Source organism: Hyaena hyaena, unplaced genomic scaffold (genome assembly GCF_003009895.1).
Source record: "Hyaena hyaena isolate Hyena2069 unplaced genomic scaffold, ASM300989v1 scaffold_151, whole genome shotgun sequence".
Lineage (NCBI taxonomy): Eukaryota > Metazoa > Chordata > Mammalia > Carnivora > Hyaenidae > Hyaena > Hyaena hyaena.
Genome location: NW_024080783.1, coordinates 3089334 through 3114259, shown reverse-complemented (window position 1 = coordinate 3114259; position 24926 = coordinate 3089334). Strand labels below are relative to the sequence as shown.

Here is a 24926-nt window from a genome sequence, read left to right as displayed (position 1 = left end):
TAGTTTTTTAGTCAGAATAATTAATATATATAAAGTCATCCCCTAGGCAAAAAGGAAAAAAATCTAAAGTTGTTTCTTGACCAACCCAAGAAGAATCTTTGAAAGAGAATTGAGAAAACTCAGAAAAATTTGGCTGACAGAATTTCAAACAAAAAAAGAAAATTCTAAAAACACAAAGGAAACTTTAGTTTCTCATTTAGGAAGCAGCTTTAAATTTTCTTATTTTTCTCCTATTGGATTTTACTCTTTTTTTTCTGGAAGGTCTTCAAGTACATACTCTTTACAATCAAAACAAATACCAGCAAGCTTTCTTATATGCTAGAGATTAAGGAAGAAGCTGACTTAATGAAACTGCCCTTCACATATCTCCAATTGCTTCTCCACACCCTGTCCAGGAAGGCACAGACATGGACACCAGGAACTACAGCAGTGACTCAGGCTTTATCCTCCTGGGCATCTCTTCCAACCCTCAGCTACAGAAACCACTCTTTGCCATCTTCCTCATCATGTACCTGGTCACCGTGGTGGGCAATGTACTCATCATCCTGGCCATCCACTCAGACTCCCAACTCCATACACCCATGTACTTTTTCCTCAGCAACCTGTCATTCACGGATATCTGCTTCACAACTGTCATTGTGCCCAAGATGCTGGTGAATTTACTGTCAGAGACAAAGACTATCTCCTTCGTGGGATGCCTGGTCCAGATGTACTTCTTCATGGCCTTTGCGAACACTGACAGCTACCTGCTGGCCTCTATGGCCATAGACCGGCTGGTAGCCATCTGCAACCCCTTCCATTATGATAGGGTTATGAACCCACGGCGCCGCCTCCTCATGCTGGTGGGTTCTTGCACCATCTCCCACCTGCACTCCCTGCTCCGTGTGCTACTCATGTCCCGCCTGTCCTTCTGTGCCTCCCATGTCATTAAGCACTTTTTTTGTGACACCCAGCCTGTGCTAAAGCTATCCTGCTCGGACACATCCTCCAGCCAGATTGTGGTCATGACTGAGACCCTGGCTGTCATCGCGACCCCCTTCCTGTGCATTCTCTTCTCCTACCTGCGAATCATCATCACTGTGCTCAGAATTCCTTCTGCAGCTGGGAAGTGGAAGGCCTTTTCTACCTGTAGCTCCCACCTCACTGTAGTGGCCTTGTTCTATGGGAGTGTCATCTATGTCTATTTCAGGCCCCTGTCCATGTATTCAGTGGTGAAGGACCGGGTAGCCACTGTCATGTACACAGTAGTGACACCCATGCTGAACCCCTTCATCTATAGCCTGAGGAACAAAGATATGAAGAGGGGTTTGAGGAAATTAAGGGATGGAATACACTTATAAAATGAAAAATTAGATGTAACCTCTTAATTGGGAGATGACCCAAGAAATGATCACATCTTCTTTCTTTACTATCCATTGTTCTCATGACACACACAAAGGTCATAGAAGGCAGTGTTGAAAAGCAATATGACCCCTGGCTTTAAACCTAGAACACTTAGTTTCTATCAATAACCTTGACCAAATACATGTGCAATCCCAGGACAAGTGCTGCTAGGAATCCACATTTCAGGAAAACAATTTCTGCCACCTATATAAATAATGCTATCTTGAATTGCAATAAAGCATCTCCAAATCCCTCCTCTACAGGGTTTACTTTGGCTAGTATTCAATAAATTACGAAGTCCTATTCATTTTGAGAATAAGAAGTTACATGAATTTGGTAGGGAATTGGCAAAAACTTCTTGGAATAATGACCTAATATCACCCTTAAAATGGATTGGTTTTGACAAAGCAAAGTTCAATAGAGCAGGAAATGGACAGAGACTTTCAAATAGTGGAAACCATACAAAGAGGAAGATGCAATAAACACTGGAATGTGTTTGAGGCACAACAGAAACTCCAATGAGGCTTGTTCAGTTTGAGAACACAGAGAATAAGGCTGGAAAGATAGAAGAATCTACAAGCCGATTTAGTGCCCCCACCAAAACCAAGGTGTCCTCAGTGAATTCTCAGCACTTGCTTCCTTTTCCTTTCCCTCTTATTCTGCCTTTGTCCACATGGCCATGATCCTCAAGGAAATGTCCTTTACATTCTGGAAGAAATCAATGTGTGTCAGTCAGGATAAGCAAGATTGTGCTGAGGAAACAAACAATCTAAAAATCACTGGACCTTGAAACCAAAGGTTTAGTTTGTAATCACACTGCACATCTACCATTGAAAAGTATAAGGGTGCTGCTCATTTTAAATATTCAGTGACCAAAGCTGATAAAGCAGATACTATTTAAACATTCCATCATCACTCTATGAGAAGCTGAGGAAAACTCTTGAATATTTTCCACTGGCACTGAAAAACTCTGGTCTGGAATTGACTCACACACAACTCATTGTCAACAACTAATCTCATGACCCCTCCCAAACAGAAAAGAGCCAGGAAGCACAATTCAACTTGGAATCTGTCAAATGGAGACACAATATTATCTAATGAACAGATTTAATGACTACTACACAACTCTAATAACACACAAATACAAAACTATGAATGTGATTTTTAATCAATGTTCCTGATTATCAATTTCAGTAACAAAAATAACAAGATTATATACTGTCTCTGGAGTCCTTTTGTCTCAATTATTTCATCACGTTTTAACAACCACCAGCCTTTACTAATCATAAACTTGTTGATGGCTGCAGTTTAAGCTGAATATAAGACTTCTGGCCTTAACAATACAACAAGAGGTGGCCTAACAGAACACAGGGACACTGAGAGCCTAACATTAAGGTCCCTACCAATGCTGTTATTGTTTCCTCTTCCAGTGATCAGAAAGCAACCAGAAATCCAGGGAATAAACTCAAGTTGCAATTGCCTTCATCTTATACAGATATGTCTGGCTTTCATCCCTATCACCTACCAGTCACTCAGTTTTGGGAATACTGGCCTAGGACCTCTGTACACTTTCTACTTCCTCTATTTTTGTGCCACAGTTTTAACCAAGCACAACCACTTGAGAATGTGAGGAATGCCTGGCATATATGGAATAAATACATTCATTAAATATGTCCTCAAATAATTTCTAAATGAAATTAAATCATTGGGTCCCAGGCAGCTGAAGATAATATTTTTCTGATTCCCCTCTGCCATCGGTCACACCCTCCTTTTTCCTCAACAACACATGGTCACTAAAAAATCAAGATCTTTTATGTATAATCCTACAGGTGTTCCATTAAGTAGAAGACAAGTGGCCATGATATAATACACTGGAGAGAGTTACCAATCTGGCCCTCAGATTAGTTCTAACCTACTCAGTCACAGCTAGAATGCTGTCTCTGTCAGAACAGAAGGCAGTTTCCACAAGATATCCTGCCACCCTTTAGAAGGAGTGAGCTAATGTGAGTAGATGGTATCAAATGACTTTAATGAAAGTTTTACTATCCAAAGAAAGGAGCCTAGGGTGAACTTGGAAATTTGCTAATTAACATTGGTAAGAATGAAATAAATCCTTTCTGAAAGTACCTATAGTCAGAGGAAAGGTCTATACGGGCCTTCTGAACACCTTGCCAAGTCAGGTGAAAGCTGACTTGGATTGGACAGGAAACCCCTTGGCAGTTCCTCCTCTGACATACTGTGAAGCTGGTTGAATGTGATAGTGGAATAATACCAGAGGCATGTCCTTTAATGAGCAAACTGTGACAGGAAATGTTGTGGGCCTTCTACTGTAATCTCATTACATATATGCAAATATTGGAGATTTTGCTCAATACTGAGCTAATAAAAATTTAGTTCCTTGAATATAGTTTGTCTGTATATGAGAGTGAGTGACATAAACTAGGAGGGATGTGAAACATGAAGGCTAAGGAGGACTAGAGAAGAGTGCAGAGTATTTCTGACATTGAAGAGTCCGATAGAGAATGACAGGTCTGGCGGGTTTGGGGAAGGACACCAAGATGGTGGGTCGGACTCCATCTTGTGACTGCCTCCGGACTTTCCCGCCACCAATTTCCCACCACCAGCTTCTAGCTGCCAGCTTCCCACCACTGGTTTCTCAGAAGACATGTCATCTCAGCAGAAAGAAACCCAACCCAGAACAAACAAGACCAAATAAGGAAACCTACCCTCACGGATCTCAACCCGGAACTGCAGTCCTATATATACCCCTCTCCCCAGTCTTGGACCGCGACTTCCCCAGCTTGTTCTACCCCTGAACAATGGAACCTCACCCAAGAGACATTTACAATAAAGATGTGCTCAGCCCTTTCCCTTGACTCCTTTGTCTCCTTTTCGAGCATCTTTGGTTCACCACCCTCTGCTATTACAACCTTACAGAGATGGTATTAGCAAAGAGGACTGAAAGGAATAGTCCTATGTTGCAAGACACTTCTGAACTCATAGTTTGAGAAATATCCACCCATCCCCAATTATTTCAGCTTGAGTACTGACCCTGAAGTCACCTTGTTAATTGATATTAGGAGTGACTCATTCTGGTTTGATATGCTGATTGCACTTTGTGAAGGAACTTACTAAAGGAACTTCTTCTTTTGTGGTTATGGGAACAATATTGCTTACTTGAAAGACCTGTTTTTCTTAATACCTCCCATTGAGCAATGAGCATAACTTTCCCCTTTACTAGCTGATGCCACCTCTGGGCTGTTCCCCATAGTTCTGCATATCAATGTTTTGGAGAACCTTTACTGATCAAGGGATTTACCATCAGAATGCCACTTCTGGGTTGTTCCCAATCTTTTGCATATCAATGTTCTGGAAAGTCTTTACAGATAAAAGGATTTACCATCAGAATGCCACTCCTGTGGCATTCCCCCAAACACTAACTCATAAAGTTGAGTCTCAGACAGTGTGGAGAGGCCTGGCTGGTGACCAGAAAGAATCTCGCACCTCCCTCGCTGGCACCATTCATCCTTTGGGGACCCCGGGACCCAGCCAGAGCAGGACTCCAGCAGTCCTATAATTCAAGAGTAGAAGAAGGTTCAAGAGATGAGGATATACGTATATTCTGCCCCACAGTAGAAGAATCTCCTTCCAGACAAGCCATCTCCAGGAGATGTCCCATCAGCAGAACTTGCACATGGAAGAAGCAAATGAGCTCGTTAGAGTGGAACCTGGCATATAATTATAAATACAAACAGTGCTGAGCTTGCCCAGAGGCCCTGCATTCCCTGCACAGGAGAAGTGTTCTCAGGGCCATTGTTTCTGGATGTATCAGGAATTCCAGACACATATCATAAAGTAATTCTTAGCGGCAACGACAGGAACTCAGTTCATCTGAGCCAGAGTCCTACTGATCTACATCACAGGTAACCCTGGGCTGGCTGCACAAAACAGAAATAACAAGGGTTTCACAGAAATGAGGAGGTTCAAAAGACGAAGGTGAAGTCAGCCAGCTACCCACGGGCATAAAGAAATTGAAGACCTGGTCCCAAACCACTTTACTATGTTCAGTTCTCAGATTTCCACTGGCATGACTGGGGGTTTTAAAGCCCCCTCATGGAACCCATCCACCACCAAGCCCTGCCTTCAGCCACCAAACACCTGCCCCTTGTTAGCGAGGTGGTATTGATGCTACTATATCAGAAGAAAACAGGCAAGGAACCATAAGAGTGGGCTCCCAGGCTAGCTCCACACTAACAGTAACTTTGGCAAGTCAGAGGACTACTCTGCCTCACTTGTGAAGTGGAACACAGTACCCATATACAGGGCCCTCATGGAGCCCTTAAAGCTGGGAACCCGAAGTAGAAGTGGGGCGGGTGAACTGAAGCACCACACACAAAACAGATTACAGCGTCATATGGCAGAATCCAATTTTTGCATTTCCAATATAGTGATAAAATCATCTCTATTTTTGAAAATTTATCTTTCTTGGGACACCTGAATGGCTCAGTCATTAAACTTCCACTCAGTCCATGAGTGGACTTCGAGCCCCATGTCGGGCACTGTGCTAACAGCCAACTCAGAGCCTGGAGCCTGTCCTTGGATTCTGTGACCTCCTCTCTCTCTCTGACCTTCCTCTGCTCACGCTGTCTCTCTCTCTTTCTCAAAAATAAATAAAACATTTTAAAAAAAAGAAAAATTATCTTTCATTTTAAAAATTTATCTTAACCTGGAACTCTTTCATTTTTTATTTAAAAAAAAATTTTTTTCTTAAAAGTTTATTGTCAAGATGGTTCCCATATGACACCCAGTGCTCATCCCAACAAGTGTCCTCCTCCATGCCCATCACCCCCCCTCACCTTCCCCCCCCCAACCACCACAGCCCTCAGTTTGTTCTCAGCATTCAAGAGTCTCTCATGCTTTGCCTCCCTCTCTCTCCCCAACTATTTTTCCCCTTCTCCTCCCTCATGGTCCTCCGTTAAGTTCCTCCTCATCCACCTATATGTGCAAACATAGGGTATCTGTCCTTTTCTGCCTGACTTATTTTGCTCAGCGTAACACCCATTAGTTCTGTCCATCTTGCTACAAATGGCCAGATTCCATTTTTCTCATTGCCATGTAGTATTCCATTGTATAGATAAACCACTTGATCCATTCATCCATTGATGGACACTTAGGCTCTTTTCATGTTTTGGCTATTGTTGAGAGCGCTGCTATGAACATTGGGGTACATGTGCCCCTGTGCATCAGCACTCCTGTACCCCTTGGGAAAATTCCTAGCAGCGTTGTTGCTGGGTCATAAGGGAGTTCTATTGTTAACTTTTTGAGGAACCTCCACACTATTTTCCAGAGGGGCTGCACCAGTTTACATTCCCACCAACAGTGTAGGAGGGTGCCCGTTTCTCCACATCCTGGCCAGCATCTAGAGTCCTCTGATTTGCTCATTTTAGCCACTCTGACTGGTGTGAGGTGGTATCTCAGTGTGGTTTTGATTTGTATTTCCCTGATGAGGAGGGATGCTGAGCATCGTTTCATGTGTCTGTTGGCCATCTAGATGCCTCTTTGGAGAAGTGTCTGTTCATGTCTTCTGCCCATTTCTTCACTGGATTATTTCTTTTTCCTTTGTGGAGTTTGGTGAGTTCCTTAAAGATTTTGGATACTAGCCCTTTATCTGATATTTCATTTGCAACTATCTTTTCCCATTCCGTCAGTTGCCTATTAGTTTTATGGATTGTTTCCCTTGCCATGCAGAAGCTTTTTATGTTGATGAGGTCCCAGTAGTTCATTTTTGTTCTTGATTCCCTTGCCTTTGGGGATGTGTCAAGTAGGGAATTGCTGCGGTTGAGGTCAAAGAGGTTGTTTCCTACTTTGTCTTCTAGGGTTTTGATTGTTTCATGTCTCACATTCAGGTCCTTTATCATTTTGAGTTTATTTTTGTGTATGGCGTGAGAAAATGATCTAGTTTCATTCTTCTGCCTGTTGCTGTCCAGTTTTCCCAGCACCGTCTATTAAAGAGGCTGTCTTTTTTCCATTGGATACTCTTTCCTGCTTTGTCAAAGATTAGTTGGCTGTATACTTTTGGGTCCAATTCTGAGTTCTCTATTCTATTCCATTGGTCTATGTGTCTGTTTTTGTGCCAATACCATACTGTCTTGATGATGACAGCTTTGTAGTAGAAGCTAAAGTCTGGGATGGTGATGCCTCCCGTTTTGGTTTTCTTCTTCAATATTACTTTAGCTATCTGGGGTCTTTTGTGGTTCCATACAAATTTTAGGACTGTTTGTTCTAGCTTTGAGAATAATGCTGGTGCAATTTTGATTGGGATTGCATTGAAGGTGTAGATTGCTTCGGGTAGTAATGACATTTTAACTATATTTATTCTTCCAATTCATGAGCATGGGATGTTTGTCCATTTCTTTGTGTCTTCTTCAATTTCCTTCATAAATTTCCTATAGTTTTCATCATACAGATCTCCTATATCTTTGGTTACGTTTATTCCTAGGTATTTTATGGTTTTTGTGCAATTGTGAATGGAATCAGTTTCTTGATTTCTCTTTCTGTTGCTTCATTATTGGTGTATAAAAATGCAACCGATTTCTGTACATCGATTTTGTACCCTACGACTTTGCTGAATTCTTGGATCAGTTCTAGTAGGCTTCTGGTGGAGTCTGTCAGGTTTTCTATGTAGAGTATCATGTCATCTGTGAAAACTGAAAATTTGACTTCTTCTTCGCCAATTCTGACGCCTTTTATTTCCTTGTGTTGTCTGACTGCTGATGCTAGCACTTCCAGCACTATGTTAAGCAACAGTGGTGAGAGTGGACATCCCTGTCGTGTTCCTGATCTCAGAGGGAGAGCTCTCAGTTTTTCCCCGTTGAGGATGATGTTAGCTGAGGGCTTCTCATAGATGGCTTTTATGATGTTTAAGTAAGTTTCTTCTATCCCGACTTTCTCAAGGGTGTTCATTAAGAAGGGATGCTGTATTTTGTCAATGCTTTTTCTGCATCTATTGACAGGATCATATGATTTTTATCTTTTATTTTGTTAATGTGATGTATCACATTGACTGATTTGAGAATATTGAAGCAGCCAGATAACCCGGGAATGAATCCCACTTGATCATGGTGGATAATTCTTTTTATGTGCTGTTGAATTCGATTTGCAAGTATCTTGTTGAGGATTTTTGCATCCGTATTCATCAAGGATATTGGCAAGTAGCCCTCTTTTTTTTCTGGATATCTGTCTGGCTTGGGAGTCAAAGTGATGCTGGCTTCATAGAATGAGTCTGGAAGTTTTCCTTTGATTTCTATTTTTTGGAATAGTTTGAGAAGAATGGGTATTAATTCTGTTCTAAATGTCTGGTAGAGTTCCCCAGGGAAGCCATCTGACCCAGGGCTCTTACTTGTTGGGAGATTTTTGATAACTGATTCGATTTCTTCACTCGTTATGGGTCTGTTCAGATTTTCTATTTCTTCCCGTGTGAATTTTGGTAGTGCATGTGTGTTTAGGAATTTGTCTATTTCTTCTAAGTTGTCCGATTTATTGGCATATACTTTTTCATAGTATTCCCTGATAATTGCTTGTATTTCTGAGGGATTGGTTGTAATAAGTCCATTTTCATTCATGATTTTGTCTATTTGAGTGCTCTCTCTTTTTCTTTTTTTAGAAGCCTGGCTAGAGGTTTGTCAATTTTGTTTATTTTTTCAAAACACCAAGTGTTAGTTTTATTGATCTGTTCAACTGGTTTTTTTTTTTTTTTTTGGATTCTATATTGTTTATTTCTGCTCTGATTTTAATTATTTCTCTTCTCCTACTGGATTTGGGGTGCTCTTGTTGCTCCTTTTAGTTTTGTTAGGTGCAGTGTTAGATTTTGTATTTGTGCTTTTTCTAATTTCTTGAAATAGGCCTGGAAAAATATTTATCTTTAAATAGGTGAATGATTAAAGAAACATTCATACATGAAAATAATGAAATATTATTCAGTGCAAAAAAGAAATGAGTTATCAAGTTTGGAAAACACAGGAAGGAAACTTAAATGCATATTACTAAAAGAAAGAAGCCAATCTGAAAAGCTATCTGATTCCGTTATATGACATTCTTGAAAAGGTAAAACTATGGAGACAGTAGAAAGATTGGTGCTTGCAAGGTTCAGGGGGAGGAAGGAAGGAACAGGTGGAACACCAAGGACTTTAGGCAAGCAAATCTAGTCTCCATGATACTATCATGACATCAATACATATTTGTCAAAACCTGTAGAATGTACCACAGCAAGATGAACCCTAATGTAAACTGTGCATGAGTGATAATAATGTGTGTCTGTAGTTCATCAACTATGACAAATGTAGGACTCTGCTGGGAATGTTGACAATTGGGCGGTCTGTGCATGTATGGGGGCTTGCAAGTATGTGGTAAGTCTCTGGACTATGTGATCAATTTTTCTATGAACTTGTAACTGCCCTAAAATAATTAAGTCTATTAAAGGAAAACATTTTTAAAACCTATCTGGAAACAATAAACAAAACTTAAAATATTAATAATCCATTAAAAACAATCCAAAGACATGAACAGACGTTTTTCCAAAGAAGACATATGGATGGCCAACAGACACATGAAAAGATGCCCAACATCATTGATCATAAGGGAAATACAAATCAAAACAACAGTGAAATGTCACCTCACAACTGTCAGAATGGCTAAAATCAACAAGCAACAGCAGGTGTTGGCAATGATGTGGCACTATTGCTGAGAATGCCAACTGGTGTGCCACTTTAGAAAGATTACGGAGGTTCCTCAAAAAGTTAAAAACAGAACTACTCAACAGTACAGCAATTGCACTACCAGGTGTTTACTCAAAGAATACTACTTCAAAGGGATACATGCACCTGTTTATTTATAGCAGCATTATCTACAATAGCCAAAACATGGAAACAGCCCAAGTATTCATCAACTGATGGATAAAAAATGTTGTGGAATGCCTGGGTGGCTCAGTCAGTTAAACATCCAACTTCAGCTCAGGTTAGAATCTCACTATTCATGAATTCAAGCCCCACATAAGGCTCTATGCTGACATCTCAGAGCCTGGAGCCTGCTTCAGATTCTGCACCTCCCTCTCTCCCGCCCCTCCCCTGCTCATGCTTAGTCTCTCAAAAAATAAATGAACATTTAACGAATTAAAAAAAAAAAAAAGAAGTTGTGCTATATGAGGTGCCTGGATGGTTCAGGTGGTTAAGCTCAGATCATGATCTCATGCCTCATGTGTCAAATTCTCCATTGGGCTGTGTGCTGACAGTGTAGAGCCCGCTTGGGATTCTCTCTGTATCCCTCTCTCTCTACCCCCCCCCCCCGCTAGAGCACTCTCTCTATCTCCCCCACTCTCAAAATAAATAAACATTTAAAAAACGTGAAAAAAATAAGTTGTGATATGTATGTGTATACATACATACATACAATGGAATATTACTCCACCCATCGAAAAAACTGAAATCTTAGCATTTGCAATGACATTTACTTAGAGTATTAGGTTAAATGATCTAAGTCAGTCAGAGAAAGACAAAAACTGTATAATTTAACTCATATGTGGAATTTAAGAAACAAAACAAATGAGCAAAGGGAAATAGATAAGAGACAGACAAATAAGAAACAAATTCTTAATTTGATTTAATTTCAATTATAGAGATCAAACTAATGGTTTCCAAGGGAGGGGGAGATGAATTAAATAGGGGATGGGGAGGGGCGCCTGGGTGGCTTAGTCGGTTAAGCGTCCGACTTTCGCTTAGGTCATGATCTCACGGTTCGTGGGTTCGAGCCCCGCGTCGGGCTCTGTGCTGACTGCCAGCTCAGAGCCTGGAGCCTGTTTCAGTCTGTGACTCCCTCTCTCTCTGACCCTCCCCTGCTCATGCTGTCTATCTCTCTCTCTCCTAGAAATAAATAAAAAACATTAAAAAAAAAATAAATAGGGGATGGGGATTAAAAAGCTCACTTATCCTGATGAGCACAGAGTGAGGTATGGAAGTGTCTAATTTCCGTATTGTACAATTTAAACTAATATAACCCTGTATATTAACTAACTGGAACTAAAATAAAAGCTTTTAAAAATTTATCGAAATTTGCAAAAGCTCACACAGTTTAAAAGAAACAGAACCAGCATCTGAATCTATTCCCTCTGTCTCCAAAACCTGTATCTTAATCCCTTCACCACAACACTACATTTGCACCTAGATATAGACATGCATACAGACATAGAACCTCAGAGAGGTCAGAGGCCATCACCTCACCTCTCTCTCCAGGTAGGCACACATGAGCCTACACACAGACTTGCACAAAGAGCACACATATGTACAAAGAGCATGCATGTGTGCATGAACATATATGTTAGTGTACATGTTTCACATACATGTGCATGAAATATCACCCGTGTTGCTGCAAGGCCCTAATTCCCTCCCCAGGTATATGAGGTTACACCTCCAGAGGCCAGGTTCCCACCAAGCTCCTGCACACAGAGCTCAGTGAGGACATCAGTAATGTGCTCCTCTCCTGGGAAGCCCACAGGGCCAACCCCACAGGGCACTGACATGCATGGAGGACAGGCCCCTGGGTCTCCCTTTCTATCACCAATGCCCGTTGTGGGTAGAGAGAGCAGACAGCACATTCATGAAACTAGATCTGCGTTTCCTCTCACCTGCTTTTCACTGATTCAGAGCCTGACCTTAATTCCCTGGAAGACCCCCTAGACTGACCAGGACCCTGAATCTCCTCTGTCAAGCCCACAGGTAGGCAGGCTGAGGGGTCCTTGGGAACAGAAACTGGGGGGTCGACATCTTCATATGATCTTCCACCCTTTTCCTAATCCCATCCTCTCTCCTCCATCTTAAAGACAGGAGACAAGTGAATGAGAAAGCAAGGATACTGCAAGGGGTAAGAGCATTCTCAAGCTGGACTCCACACCCTCTAGCTGTGTGGACTTAGCCAAGGCACTTCAAGTACTTCCGCCTTACTTTCATTATCTGTAAAATGGGGGTATTGTAAAGATTAAATGACTTAATGTATGTAAAATTCCTAGAGCAGTGTCTGGCACACCTGAGCACTGTATCACTACTAGCTACTATTATGATCTTGACTGAAAGTATCCATGGGAAGGGGCTGCAATGAAGTAGGTGTCTCTGGTAGGAGACATCGGGGTGAGGCACTGCCAGCCCAGCAGAGGGACACAGGACACTGGGTTTCAACCAAAGTCCCACTCAAAGCCCTTCTGGTCGATCGGATGGATATCAAAGGTATGTTGAGACAGACAGAAGGCAATTATTCACAAAAAGGAATCCAATGGGCATATTTCAAGTGTCCACTTGCCTTGGAATCTACAATTTAATGGCTGGGAATGGCGGAGTGATGCTCCAATCTAACACAGGAGTGAAAATTGGGCATTAAAGAACAGATTTCAGACAACTGAAAAGAGAAGGACCACGCCTGGAAAGGGCTCTGCAGGTTTTCTAAGCAGGACATAGCTGTTCAAGGGACTCTGTATCTGTTTGCCTCTCTGCTGGAAGTGGAAGAGGGTAGTGAGAGACAAGCTGGGTTTCTAAGAACCTGACCCAGGAGAGAACTGAAGGTCAGGTACTGATGGTGGAAAAGGACAGAGTTGCTCTTTTCTCACAATGTGACGGCACTGAGGGCCAAAGTCCTCTGCAACTCTTCCTCTATGAAGACAGGGAATACGGGCAAAAACATGGCTTTGTGGGATGGGAGGCAGAAAAGGCAGTAGAAAGAAGGAAATTGAAAAGATCCCAATGTGTGGGAGCAAAGGAGGGAGAAAAGGAGGCGGTCCACAGGAGGCGTAAGGCACTGACTTCTGTTGCAGAGGACACGCCAGCTTTGTTCTCAACTACATCTGTATGACTTGGGGAACAGGTGTGATAGCATCACTTAGTGTAGATAAAACACAACGCTTGAAATCAAACCTATCTGGGTTTGAGTCTCAACTATGCCACTTACCAGCGGTGTGCCTCTCTGAACTTCAGTCCCTTTTTCCATACAAGAGGGGAAGCACTGCTTGTAACAACATAGTGCCAGTGTGAGGAGGAGTGAATGGACAGGTACTAAGCCCAGAACCTTGCCACGAAATGTTAGCTGAATTTTGTCCAGTTGAGTCACTTCCCAACTGTCCTTGCTCATTCACAGGAGCAGGTGCATGGAGGATGGGCAGCTTTCGCTAGTGCGTTACACACCAAGCACTTTTCTTTCCTGTTTAGGAAGGCCACGCTGCACTCCAAGTTTGTAGTCCCAGGTTGGATGTGGGCTGGCAGCTAGGAGAAGGGTCCTGCATCACTGCTGAGAAAGCAAGCAAGGGAATCCCAACCTGAGATGACAAATGTCCACAATGTAGAAAATTCCAATAGAGGAAGTTGAGAAGTATGGAAATTGATTGTATTTCCTGTCTAATAAGGAAGGGAGTGGATACTTTTTTTCAGGTGGGATGGTCTAATTTAAAAGTCTTAGAAAGACTCCTATCCCTCCTAGTCCCTCCCACCACTACCTGATGACCAGCCCCATCTTTGAAATGTCACTTCTCAAGCTTACTGTATGAGCAAGCATACCACACACCTATAGAAAGCTTCACCAAACTCTTCCACTCATCATTTTTGCTAGTAACATAAAATGTTTTATTACTGGGTGTTATATGGAAACCAACTTGACAATAAACTATTTGTAAATATATATATATATATATTTAATTAAAATTAAAAAATAACTTTCTACTTCCAAAAAATATTTAATTAAAATAAAAAAATAACTTTCTACTTCCAAAAAAAATTTTTTTATTACTAACCATAATAACTTCCATTTATACGGTGCTATACCACATCACAGAAGTTTACACACATTATCTCATTTAAATACTAGAAAGGTAGGGAAATAATCTTCATAAATTAATACTAAAAACTTAAGAAGGCACAGAGTCCAATGATGTTATGATAATTGTACTTCTGAAAGGGATGATAATTGTGTTTCTTCCATTTTTACTTTTAAATTGACTGTGAATCAAAACCCCACACTGCTTCTGAATCATCACAAAGCCCTGATGAAACATCATACTACCTCCCCCTTAGGTGGGCCAGGCAAAACCAGCACTGATGGGAAAGAGAAGCTAAACTTTTGCAAAGGAAATACAGGCCCTTCATTTCTGAATTCTACCATAATCCCTTATTAACACTGCATTTTCACATCAAAACCTCAGGATAAGCAAGATATGTAATTATCTGGCGCTAGACAGCAAGAGCACCCCTCCTCTAACTGTGCTCTGGGGGCAGCACACAAGTACTGCAAGTAAGAGGAGCTGACTTTTGTCTGTGAGATTGTTCAACCAGCAGTCAAAATCCCTGAATTCTTTTCAGATATCTTTGAAAAGTGTTCAAGGACAGCCAGTTGGGCAGGGTCCTCTTATCATTCCCTATGTAGCTAGTCTGCAGATATTCCAGGCTCTGCAATGCTTCTGCTTCATCTTCTTTTTTTCTTCAACAGCTATTTTGGGGTATAACTGATATACAAAATCTCTATATGTTTAATGCAATTTAATGTGAAGATGGTATCACAGGTATATGCATATTTCAAGGGGCATGTGAGTGTTCAGGTGTGAGGAGTAGGCTGGACAGAAAGTAGAACCAGCGTCTCTTAATGATGGCTCTAGAGAGAGGAAATGACTTGCCCAAGACATAAGGAAATACACAATGTTACCTGATTCAGCTCAGTGGGGACGATGTTAACTACTGCCCCTGAGATATTCCCACATTAACTGGGGGAATTCCAGGTGCAAGCCCAAAGAGGGTCAGATAGTCCTTCACCACCAGGGAAAACAATGTCCCAGCAGGGAGTTTGAAAGACCCAGTGAAGGAAATGGAGAAAGAGTCCAGACAGTCAAATGATACATTGCCCAGGAGTGGGAGGAGAGTGTTTGTCTCAGATTGGGAGTGTCTACTGAAACTCTAAATGTTCATAAACTCCAATTCAGCATTCCACTCCTCAGAATGTATTCCATACCCCAGAAACTGTCTCATGAGTGCAACATGCACATGCATGCACGCACACACACACACAAATATCCATTGTGACACCATCTGTGGGAGACAAAGCATTATGGATGCAGTGACCCCATTATTGCATATAGCCTTTGTCTATAGTCTTTGTCTACGTATACAGAGGAAAAGAACTTTGAAACATGCACCCACAAGTCTAGTCTCCGAAAACTGGATTTATCGGACGCTAAAGAAACATGTGTCCAGTAGTTTTAAATATGAACAGTAAAGTAAAAAGTTAAATATGGAAGGAACTCCTTACTCATCTCTTCACTTCAGAAGGAAGCCACCCACAAATAAAGACACAAACCACAACAAGCACAAATATAAAGTATTTTTCTTTACAAAACAGCACAATTCTCTATATATTGTTCCGCAACCTGTTTCTGTCACTTAACAAAATATAATGGGCAGGAGTATAACCTTGATAATACAGTAGCAGAAAACAGCTCTTACTCTGCCATCCGACTGCCTGAATTACAATCCCTGCTCTACCATTTACTAAATATGAGACCTGCTAAATTGCTAACTTTGCTAAATTCTATTTTTTATCTGTAAAGTAGGGAAAATAACAGTGCCTATTTCTTAGGATTTGGGAAAAAATGATGAAAGACATGCCAAGCCCTTAGCTCAGTGTGTGACATATATTACATGCTAATAAAGGTTGGCTGACATAAGCTGTATTATTTCTTTAGACATTGTGTGGTATTGAGTAAAAAGAATGCACTATAGATTGCTTTAATAATTCACCTATTATGGATAGTTAGTTTGTTTCTCTGGGGAATGTTTTGTTTGTTTGTTTATATTGTTTTGTTTCGCATTACAAACAATGCTAAAATAAGAATGTGTACATATCTTTGTGCTACACATACATGACTATTTCTAAAAGATAGCTTTCTGTTAGGGAAATTATTGGATAATAAATGTGTATTCAATTTTGATAGAGATTACCAAAAGCTCTCTCACTATTAGTATATGTGAGGCTCTTTCTCCTTTTGGATATTGTTTTCAAAATGCATTGACAATCTGATGGGTGAAAATTGTATTCACTCTAATTCATATTTTCTGATTACCAATGAAGCCAACATTTTCCCTGTGTTTTTTCTCTCTCTCTCTCTCTTTTTTTTTTTTTTTAGTTTTTATTTTAGTTCCATTTGGCTAATATACAATGTAATATTAGTTTCAGGTGTACAATATAGAGATTCAACTCTTCCATACAACACCTGGTGCTCATCACAATGAATGTACTCCTTAGTCCCAATGACCTATTTCACCCATCCCCTACCCATCACCCTTCTGGTAACTGCCCCTTTATGGTTAAGAGTCTGTTTCTTGGTTTGCCTCTCTTTTTTTCCCCCATTGCCCATTTGTTTTATTTCTTAAATTCTACATATGAGTGAAATCATATGGTATTTGTCTTTCTCTGGTTGAACTATTTTGCCTAACATAATACTCTCTACCTCCATCCACATTGTTGCAAATGGTAAGATTTCATTCCTTTTGACGGCTGAGTAATATTCCACTGTATATATATTCCCTGTCTTCTTTATCCATTTCATCAGTTGATGGACATTTGGGCTCTTTCCATAATTTGGCTATTGTAGGTAATGATCCTATAAACATTGAGGTACATGTGTTCTTTTGAATAAGTATTTTTGTATCCTTTGAGTAAATGCCTAGTAATGCAATGGCTTGATTGTAGAGTAGTTCTATTTTAACTTTTTGAGGGAATTTCATAATGTTTTTCACACTAGCTACACCAATTTGCATTCCTACCAACAGTGCAAGAGGTTTTCTTTATCTCCACACCTTAGCCAACACCTGTTGTTTCCTCCGTTGTTGACTGTAGCCATTCTGACACATGTGAGGTGATATCTCATTGTAATTGTGATTTGCATTTCCCTCATGATGAGTGATGTTGAACACCTTTTCATGTGTCTGTAGGCCATGAGTATGTCTTCTTTGGAGAAATGTTTCTTTATATTTTCTGCCCATATTTTAATTGGATAATCTCTTTTTTGGGTGTTAAGTTTTATAAATTCTTTACAGATTTTTGGATACTAACCCTTTATCAGATTTGCAAATATCTTCTCCCATTTGTAGGTTGCTTTTTAGTTTGGTTGATTGTTTCCTTTGCTGTGTAGAAGCTTTCAATTCTGATGTAGTCTTAATAGTTTATTTTTGCTTTTGTTTCCCTTCTCTAGGAGACATATCTACAAAGAAATTACTAAAGCTAATATCTAAGAAGTCATTGCCTATGTTCTCCTCTAGGGTATTTATGGTTTCAGGTCTGACATTTAGGTCTTTCATCCATTTTGAATTTATTTTTGTGTATAGCCTAAGAAAGTGGTCTAATTTAATTCTTTTGCAAGTTTCTGCTCAGTTTTCCCAATGCCATTTGTTGAAGAGACTGTCTTTTCCCCATTGGATATTCTTTCCTGTTTTGTCAAAGTGTAATGGACCGTATAGTTGTTGGTTCATTGTTGGGTTTTCTATACTGTTCTATTGATCTATGTGTCTAATGTTTTCTAAGTTTATTTATTTTTGAGAATGAAAGAGAGAGAGAGAAAGAGAGAGAGCGCACATGAGTTAAAGAGTGGCTGACAGAGAGAAGGAGAGAGAGAATCCCAAGCAGACCCTACTGCAGGCCTCGAACTCATGAATTGTGAGATCATGACCTGAGCTGAAATCAAGAGTCAGACACTTACACTGACTGAGCCATGCAGGTGACTCTGTCTATTTTTGTGCAAGTACCATATTGTTTTGATCACTATGGATTTGTAGTAGAACTTGAAGTTTGGAATGACGATGTCTACAGCTTTGCTTTTTTTTTCTTCCCTAGGCCAATAAGCTATTCAGAGTCTTCTGTGCTTCCATACAAATTATAGGATTGTTTGTTCCTGCTCTGTGAAAAATGCTGTTGGTATTTTAATAAGGATTGCATTAAATGTGTAGATTTCTTTGGGTAGTATAGACATTTTAACAATATTTGTTCTCCCAATCCATGAGCATGGAATGACTTTCCATTTCTTTGTGTCCTCTTCAATTTCTTTCATCAATGTTTTATAATTTTCAGAGTACATATTTTTCACCTCTTTGGTTAGGTTTATTCATAGGTATCTCATTGTTTTTGGTGTGATTGTAAATGGGGTCAGTTCTTTAATTTCTCTTTGTGTTGCTTCGTTATTGCTGTATAGAAACACAACTGATTTCTGTGCGTTAATTTTGTAACCTACAACTTTACTAAATTCACTGTTCAGCTCTAGCATATTTGTGGTGGAGTCTTTGGGCTTTCTATATAGAGTATCATGTCATCTTCAAATAGCAAAGAAAATTTGACTTCTTCTTTGCTGATTTGGATGGCTTTTATTTCTTTTTCTTGTCTGATTGCTGTGGCTAAAACTATCAGTACTATTTTGAATAACTGTGATGAAAGTATCATCCCTGCCTTGTTTCTGACCATGGGAAAAAAACTCTTCATTTTTCCCCACTGAGTTTCATATTAGCTGTGGGTTTTTCATATATGGCCTTTATGATGTTGAGGTATGTTCTCTCTAAACCTACTTTGTTGAGGGTTTTTATCATGAATGGATATTGTACTTTGTCAAATGCTTTTTATGCATCTATTGTGGTTCTTATCCTTTATTAGTGTAGTATATCATCTTGATTGATTTGTGGCTATTGAACTACCCTTGCAACTTAGGGGAAAAAACCCACTTGACTGTGGTGAATGATCTCTTTTTTTAGCATTAAAAAATTATATATATATATGTAATTTATTGTCCAGTTAGCTAACATACAGTGTATATATAGTGTGCTCTTGATTTGGGGGGTAGATTCCAATGATTCATCACTTACATATGACACCCAGTGCTCATCCCATCAAGTGCCCTCCTCAATGCCCATCACTCATTTCCCCCCTTCCTTACCCCCCCATCAGCCTTCAGTTTGTTCTCTGTATTTAAAAGTCTCTTATGGGTTTGCCTCTCTCTTTGTTTGAAATTATTTTTCCCCTTCCCTTCCCCCATGGTCTTCTGTTAAGTTTCTCAGGTTCCACATATGAGTGAAAACATATATCTGTCTTTCTCTGACTTATCTTACTTAGCATAATACCCTCCAGTTCCATCCATGTTGTTGCAAATGGCACAATATCATTCTTTCTCATTGCCAAGAGTATTCTGTTGTATATATAAACCGCATCTTCTTTATCCATTCATCAGTTAATGGACATTTGGGCTCTTTCCATAATTTGGCTATTGTTGAAAGTGCTGCTATAAACATTGGTGTATATGTGCCCCGATGAATCAACACTCCTGCATCCTTTGGATAAATTCCTAGTAGTGCTATTGCTGGGTCACAGGGTAGTTCCATTTTTAGTTTTTTGAGGAACCTCCACACCATTTTCCAAAGTGGCTGCACCAGTTTGTATTCCTACCAACAGTACAAAAAATAGGGTTCCTGTTTCTTCACATCCTTGCCAACATCTGTTGTTTCCCAAATTGTTAATTTTAGCCACTCTGACCAGTATGAGGTGGTATTTCAATGTGGTTTTGATTTGTATTTCCCTGATGATGAGTGATGTTGAGCATTTTTTCATGTGTCTGTTTGTCATCTGGATGTCTTCTCTGGAAAAGTGTCTATTCATGTCTTCTGCCCATTTCTTCACTGGGTGTTTTTTTTTTCAGGTGTTGAAATTGGTACGTTCTTTATAGATTTTGGATACTAATCCTTTATCAAATATGTCATTCGCAAATATCTTCTCCCATTCCATTGATTGCCTTTTAGTTTTGTTGATTGTTTCCTTTGTAGTTCTGAAGGTTTTTATCTTCATGAGGTCCCAATAGTTCATTTTTGCTTTTATTTCCCTTGCCTTTGGAGATGTGTTGAGCAAGAAATTGTTGTGGCTGACATCAAAGAAGTAGTTGCCTATTTTTTCTTCTAGGGTTTTGGTAGTTTCCTGGCTCAGTTTTAAGTCTTTCATCCATTTTGAGTTCAGTTTTGTGTATGATAGAAGAAAGTGGTCCAGTTTCATTCTTCTGCATGTTGCTGTCCAGTTCTCCTAGCACCATTTGCTAAAGAGACTGTCTTTTTTTCCATTGGATTCTCTTTCCTGCTTTGTCATAGATTAGTTGGCCATATATTTATGGGTCCCATTCTGAGCTCTCTATTCTATTCCATTGGTCTATGTGTCTTTTCCTGTGCTAGTACCACACCGTCTTGATGATTATAGCCTTGTAGTAGAGGCTGAAGTCCAGTACGGTGATACTTCCCTCTTTGGTTTTCTTTTTCAACGTAACTTTGGCTATTCGGGGTCTTTTGGGGTCCCATACAAATTTTAGGATTGTTTGTTCTAGCTTTGAGAAGAATGCAGTGCAATTTTGATTGGGATTATACTGAATGTATAGATTGCTTTGGGTAGTATTGACATTTTAACAATATTTGTTCTTCCAATCCACAGGCATGGAATATTTTTCCATTTCTTTGTGCCTTCTTCAATTTTCTTCATAAGTTTTCTATAGTTTTCAGCATACAGCTCTTTTACATCTTTGGTTAGGTTTATTCCTAGGTATTTTATGGTTCTTGGTACAATTGTAAACGGGTTCAATTTCTTGATTTCTCTTTCTGTTGCTTCATTATTGGTATAGAGAAATGCAACTGATTCTTTTAATGTATTCCTGGGTTCAGTTTGCTAATATTTTATTGAGATTTTTGCTTCCACGTTTATTAAGGATATTTGCCTGCAGTTCTCCTTTTGTTGTATCTTTATGTGGTTTTGATATCAAGGTAATGCTGTCCTCACATAACGAATTTGGAAATTTTCCTTCATTTTCTTTTCTTTTCTTCTTTTCTTTCTCTTCCTTCCTTCCTTCCTTCCTTCCTTCCTTCCTTCCTTCCTTCCGGAATAGTTTCAGAAGAATAGGTATTAACTCTTCTTAAAATGTTTGGTAGAATTCACCTGTGAAGCCATCTTGTCTACGGCTTTTCTTTGTTGAAGTTTTTGATTACTGATTCAATTTCTTTGCAGGTTATCAGTCTGCTCAAGTTTTCTATTTCTTCCTGTTGCAGTTTTGATGGTTTATATGTTTCTAGGAATTGATTCATTTCTTCCATGTTATCCAAAGATTTCAAGCTTGGCAAATAGTTTTTCATAATATTCTCTTATACTTTTTGTATTTCTGTAGTGTTGGTTGTTATTTCTCCTCTCTCACTGAGTCATTAGTGTATATTTCAGCTTTACTTATTATGTCTTTTGGTGTAATTATCAAATGTTTGAGTACAGTATTTTGTCATTATACCTCTACACATTTTTCTTACTTGGAATGGCATCCTTGTCCTGAGACCGTAAATATATACTCTTTTTTGGCTAATACTTACTTTATGCTTTGGAATTTTTTTTTTTACTTTTAGTTTGTTCATTCATTAAAATTTATTTCTATGTGTGTTAAGATAGAGGTCTAGTCTCTTTTCAAAAGCTGTAGCCAATTGCCATAAATATCAAATCTCTTATTTAATAGTTCACTCATTTTTCATTGCTATAAGATAAATATTATATATTAAGTTCTACATAGATCAAGATCTATATACATGTATAGACACAGATATACAGAATTCTTTATGTTGACCCTTCATTGGTTTTTCTCTGTGTGTACCATTATCTTACTATTTCTTATTGTTATGTACTTTGATTTTTGGTTAGAAAACTTCTCTGAAATTCCAATTTTTTCAAAATTACTTTGGCTTTCATTAGCCATTTATTCCTCTAGATGAGTTTTAGAATGACCTTCTCAAGTCCATTAAAAATGCCGTTGGGTTTGATTTTGATGCCATAAATATCTTTGTATAAATGACTTTCACTTCTCAAAATAATGCCTTTGGAGTGTTATTACACATGCACTGATTTTTATTAATTGAGAAAACTGAATTTGTCTAGCTTTACTGAAATATAATGGACACATAACATTTCATAAGTTTAAGGTGTACAAGATGGTTACTTGATACACTTATATATTTTTAAATGATTGCCACAATAGGGGTGGTTAACACCTCTATCACCACACAAAATTATCATATCAATTTATTTGTGTTTCTTATCATGATATTGGTAAAAAAGTGACTTACATTAAAAGATTTCTATTTTAATAATATTTGGAGTTTGTTTAGAATGAAGACTTTATAGTCTTTTAATCAGAAAAATGAACCGATTTTAAAATTAACCACAATAACATAGGCTATTCATCATAGTATTTCTATTTTGACCAGCATCCTTGTATAAAACCTTGAGTACCTGGATCATAATAGCCAAATAAAAATACCTAAATACGTTAAGCAAATTTTGCTATGAAGACCTAAGCAACTCTCATCTGACTTCTGTGGTTATGAAGGAGCACTGATGACATTTGACGCTCACTTTTGTCCTATCCCCATTACTACTGCTACCACCTCTGGTCCTATGAGTAGGAGAGAATCCTAATGAGAGGAGCTAATTCATGGGGACCCCTTGTATGAAAGCATCCTGATTCAAGGTGGAACTCAGCAGCCTTTTCCCCTGGGACATGAAGGAATAAAGGATAAGGAGTTGTTCAAGAAACCACCTAAGTAGAATATTGTTTTAATAATTTTTGAGAAGAACTCACACACATTAGACTATCTAATGTTCCGAAGACACATAGGACACACTTTTAGTTTCTCAAGGGGAAAGCAACTTGGAATTTTATTTTTTCCTTGTTGGATTTTACTCTCTATCTCAGTAGTTTCTTAAAGTAAAAGTGTTTTGAAATTCTAACAAGAGCAGAGAGATTCTTTTTCTAGGTTGGAGATAGAGAAGAATCTGACTTGATAAAATTGTCTTTTACATCTCTCCAACTGCTTCTCCACACCCTGTCCAGGAAGGCACAGACATGGACACCAAGAACCACAGCAGTGACAAGGGCTTTATCCTCCTGGGCCTCTCTTCCAACCCTCAGCTACAGAAACCACTCTTTGCCATCTTCCTCATCATGTACCTGGTCACCATGGTGGGCAATGTACTCATCATCCTGGCCATCCACTCAGACTCCCGACTCCATACACCCATGTACTTTTTCCTCAGCATCCTGTCATTCATGGATATCTGTTTCACAACTGTCATTGTGCCCAAGATGCTGGTGAATTTACTGTCAGAGACAAAGACTATCTCCTTCGTGGGATGCCTGGTCCAGATGTACTTCTTCATGGCCTGTGGGAACACTGACAGCTACCTGCTGGCCTCTATGGCCATAGACCGGCTGGTAGCCATCTGCAACCCCTTCCATTATGATAGGGTTATGAACCCACGGCGCCGCCTCCTCATGCTGGTGGGTTCTTGCACCATCTCCCACCTGCACTCCCTGCTCCGTGTGCTACTCATGTCCCGCCTGTCCTTCTGTGCCTCCCATGTCATTAAGCACTTTTTTTGTGACACCCAGCCTGTGCTAAAGCTATCCTGCTCGGACACATCCTCCAGCCAGATTGTGGTCATGACTGAGACCCTGGCTGTCATCGCGACCCCCTTCCTGTGCATTCTCTTCTCCTACCTGCGAATCATCATCACTGTACTCAGAATTCCTTCTGCAGCTGGGAAGTGGAAGGCCTTTTCTACCTGTAGCTCCCACCTCACTGTAGTGGCTTTGTTCTATGGGAGTGTCATCTATGTCTATTTCAGGCCCCTGTCCATGTATTCAGTGGTGAAGGACCGGGTAGCCACTGTCATGTACACAGTAGTGACACCCATGCTGAACCCCTTCATCTATAGCCTGAGGAACAAAGATATGAAGAGGGGTTTGAGGAAATTAAGGGACAAAATTCACTCATAGAAAGAAAAAAATTGATGGAATGTCTTAATTGAGAGATGACCCAAGAAATGATCATGTTATCTTTCCCTCCTATCCATTTTTCACACGACACACAAAGAGGTCACTTAAAGTAGTGTTGAAAAGAAATAAAAATCCTAACTGGGAAGCTAGAACACTTTGTTTCTATTAATGATCTTCACCAAATACATGTACAGTGCCAGGACAAGAGCTGCTAGGAATCCATATTCTGCCTTAAATAAAGTTATCTTTAAGTGGAATAAAGATCTCCAAATCCCTCCTCTATGGGCTTGACTTTGGCTAATACTCAAGAAATTACAAAGTCCTATTTGTTTTGAGAATAAGAAGTTACATGAATTTGGTATGGAATTTGGAATAACTTCTTAGAACAATAACTTAAGACTATACTTAAGGATGGATTTATATTGACAGAGCAAGTTCAATAGAGCAAGAAATGGACAGAGCATTCCAAGTAGTGGGAACCACACAAAAAGGGATAGGCAATAAGTACTGGAATATATGTGAGGGACAGTGGAAAGCCCAGTGACTGTTCAATTTGAGAACAGAGATACTAAGTCTGAAAAGATAGAAGAATCTACAAAACAGATTTAGTGCCCCCACTAATACCAATGGGTCCTCACAGTGAATTCTC

General features: G+C 39.6%; 2 protein-coding genes across 2 annotated transcripts; both read left to right on the top strand.

Moving 5' to 3' along the window:
* The first annotated feature begins 324 nt into the window (after positions 1–324).
* Positions 325–1340, top strand: LOC120236306 (olfactory receptor 1L4). Its single transcript, XM_039239042.1, has one exon. The coding sequence runs from the start codon at positions 408–410 to the stop codon at positions 1338–1340; it is 933 nt and encodes a 310-aa protein (XP_039094973.1). The 5' UTR covers positions 325–407.
* Positions 1341–23344: 22004 nt separating this feature from the next.
* LOC120236307 (olfactory receptor 1L4-like) lies at positions 23345–24277 on the top strand. Its single transcript, XM_039239043.1, has one exon. It carries the CDS (start codon positions 23345–23347, stop codon positions 24275–24277), a length of 933 nt encoding a protein of 310 aa, XP_039094974.1.
* The last annotated feature ends 649 nt before the right edge of the window (positions 24278–24926 follow it).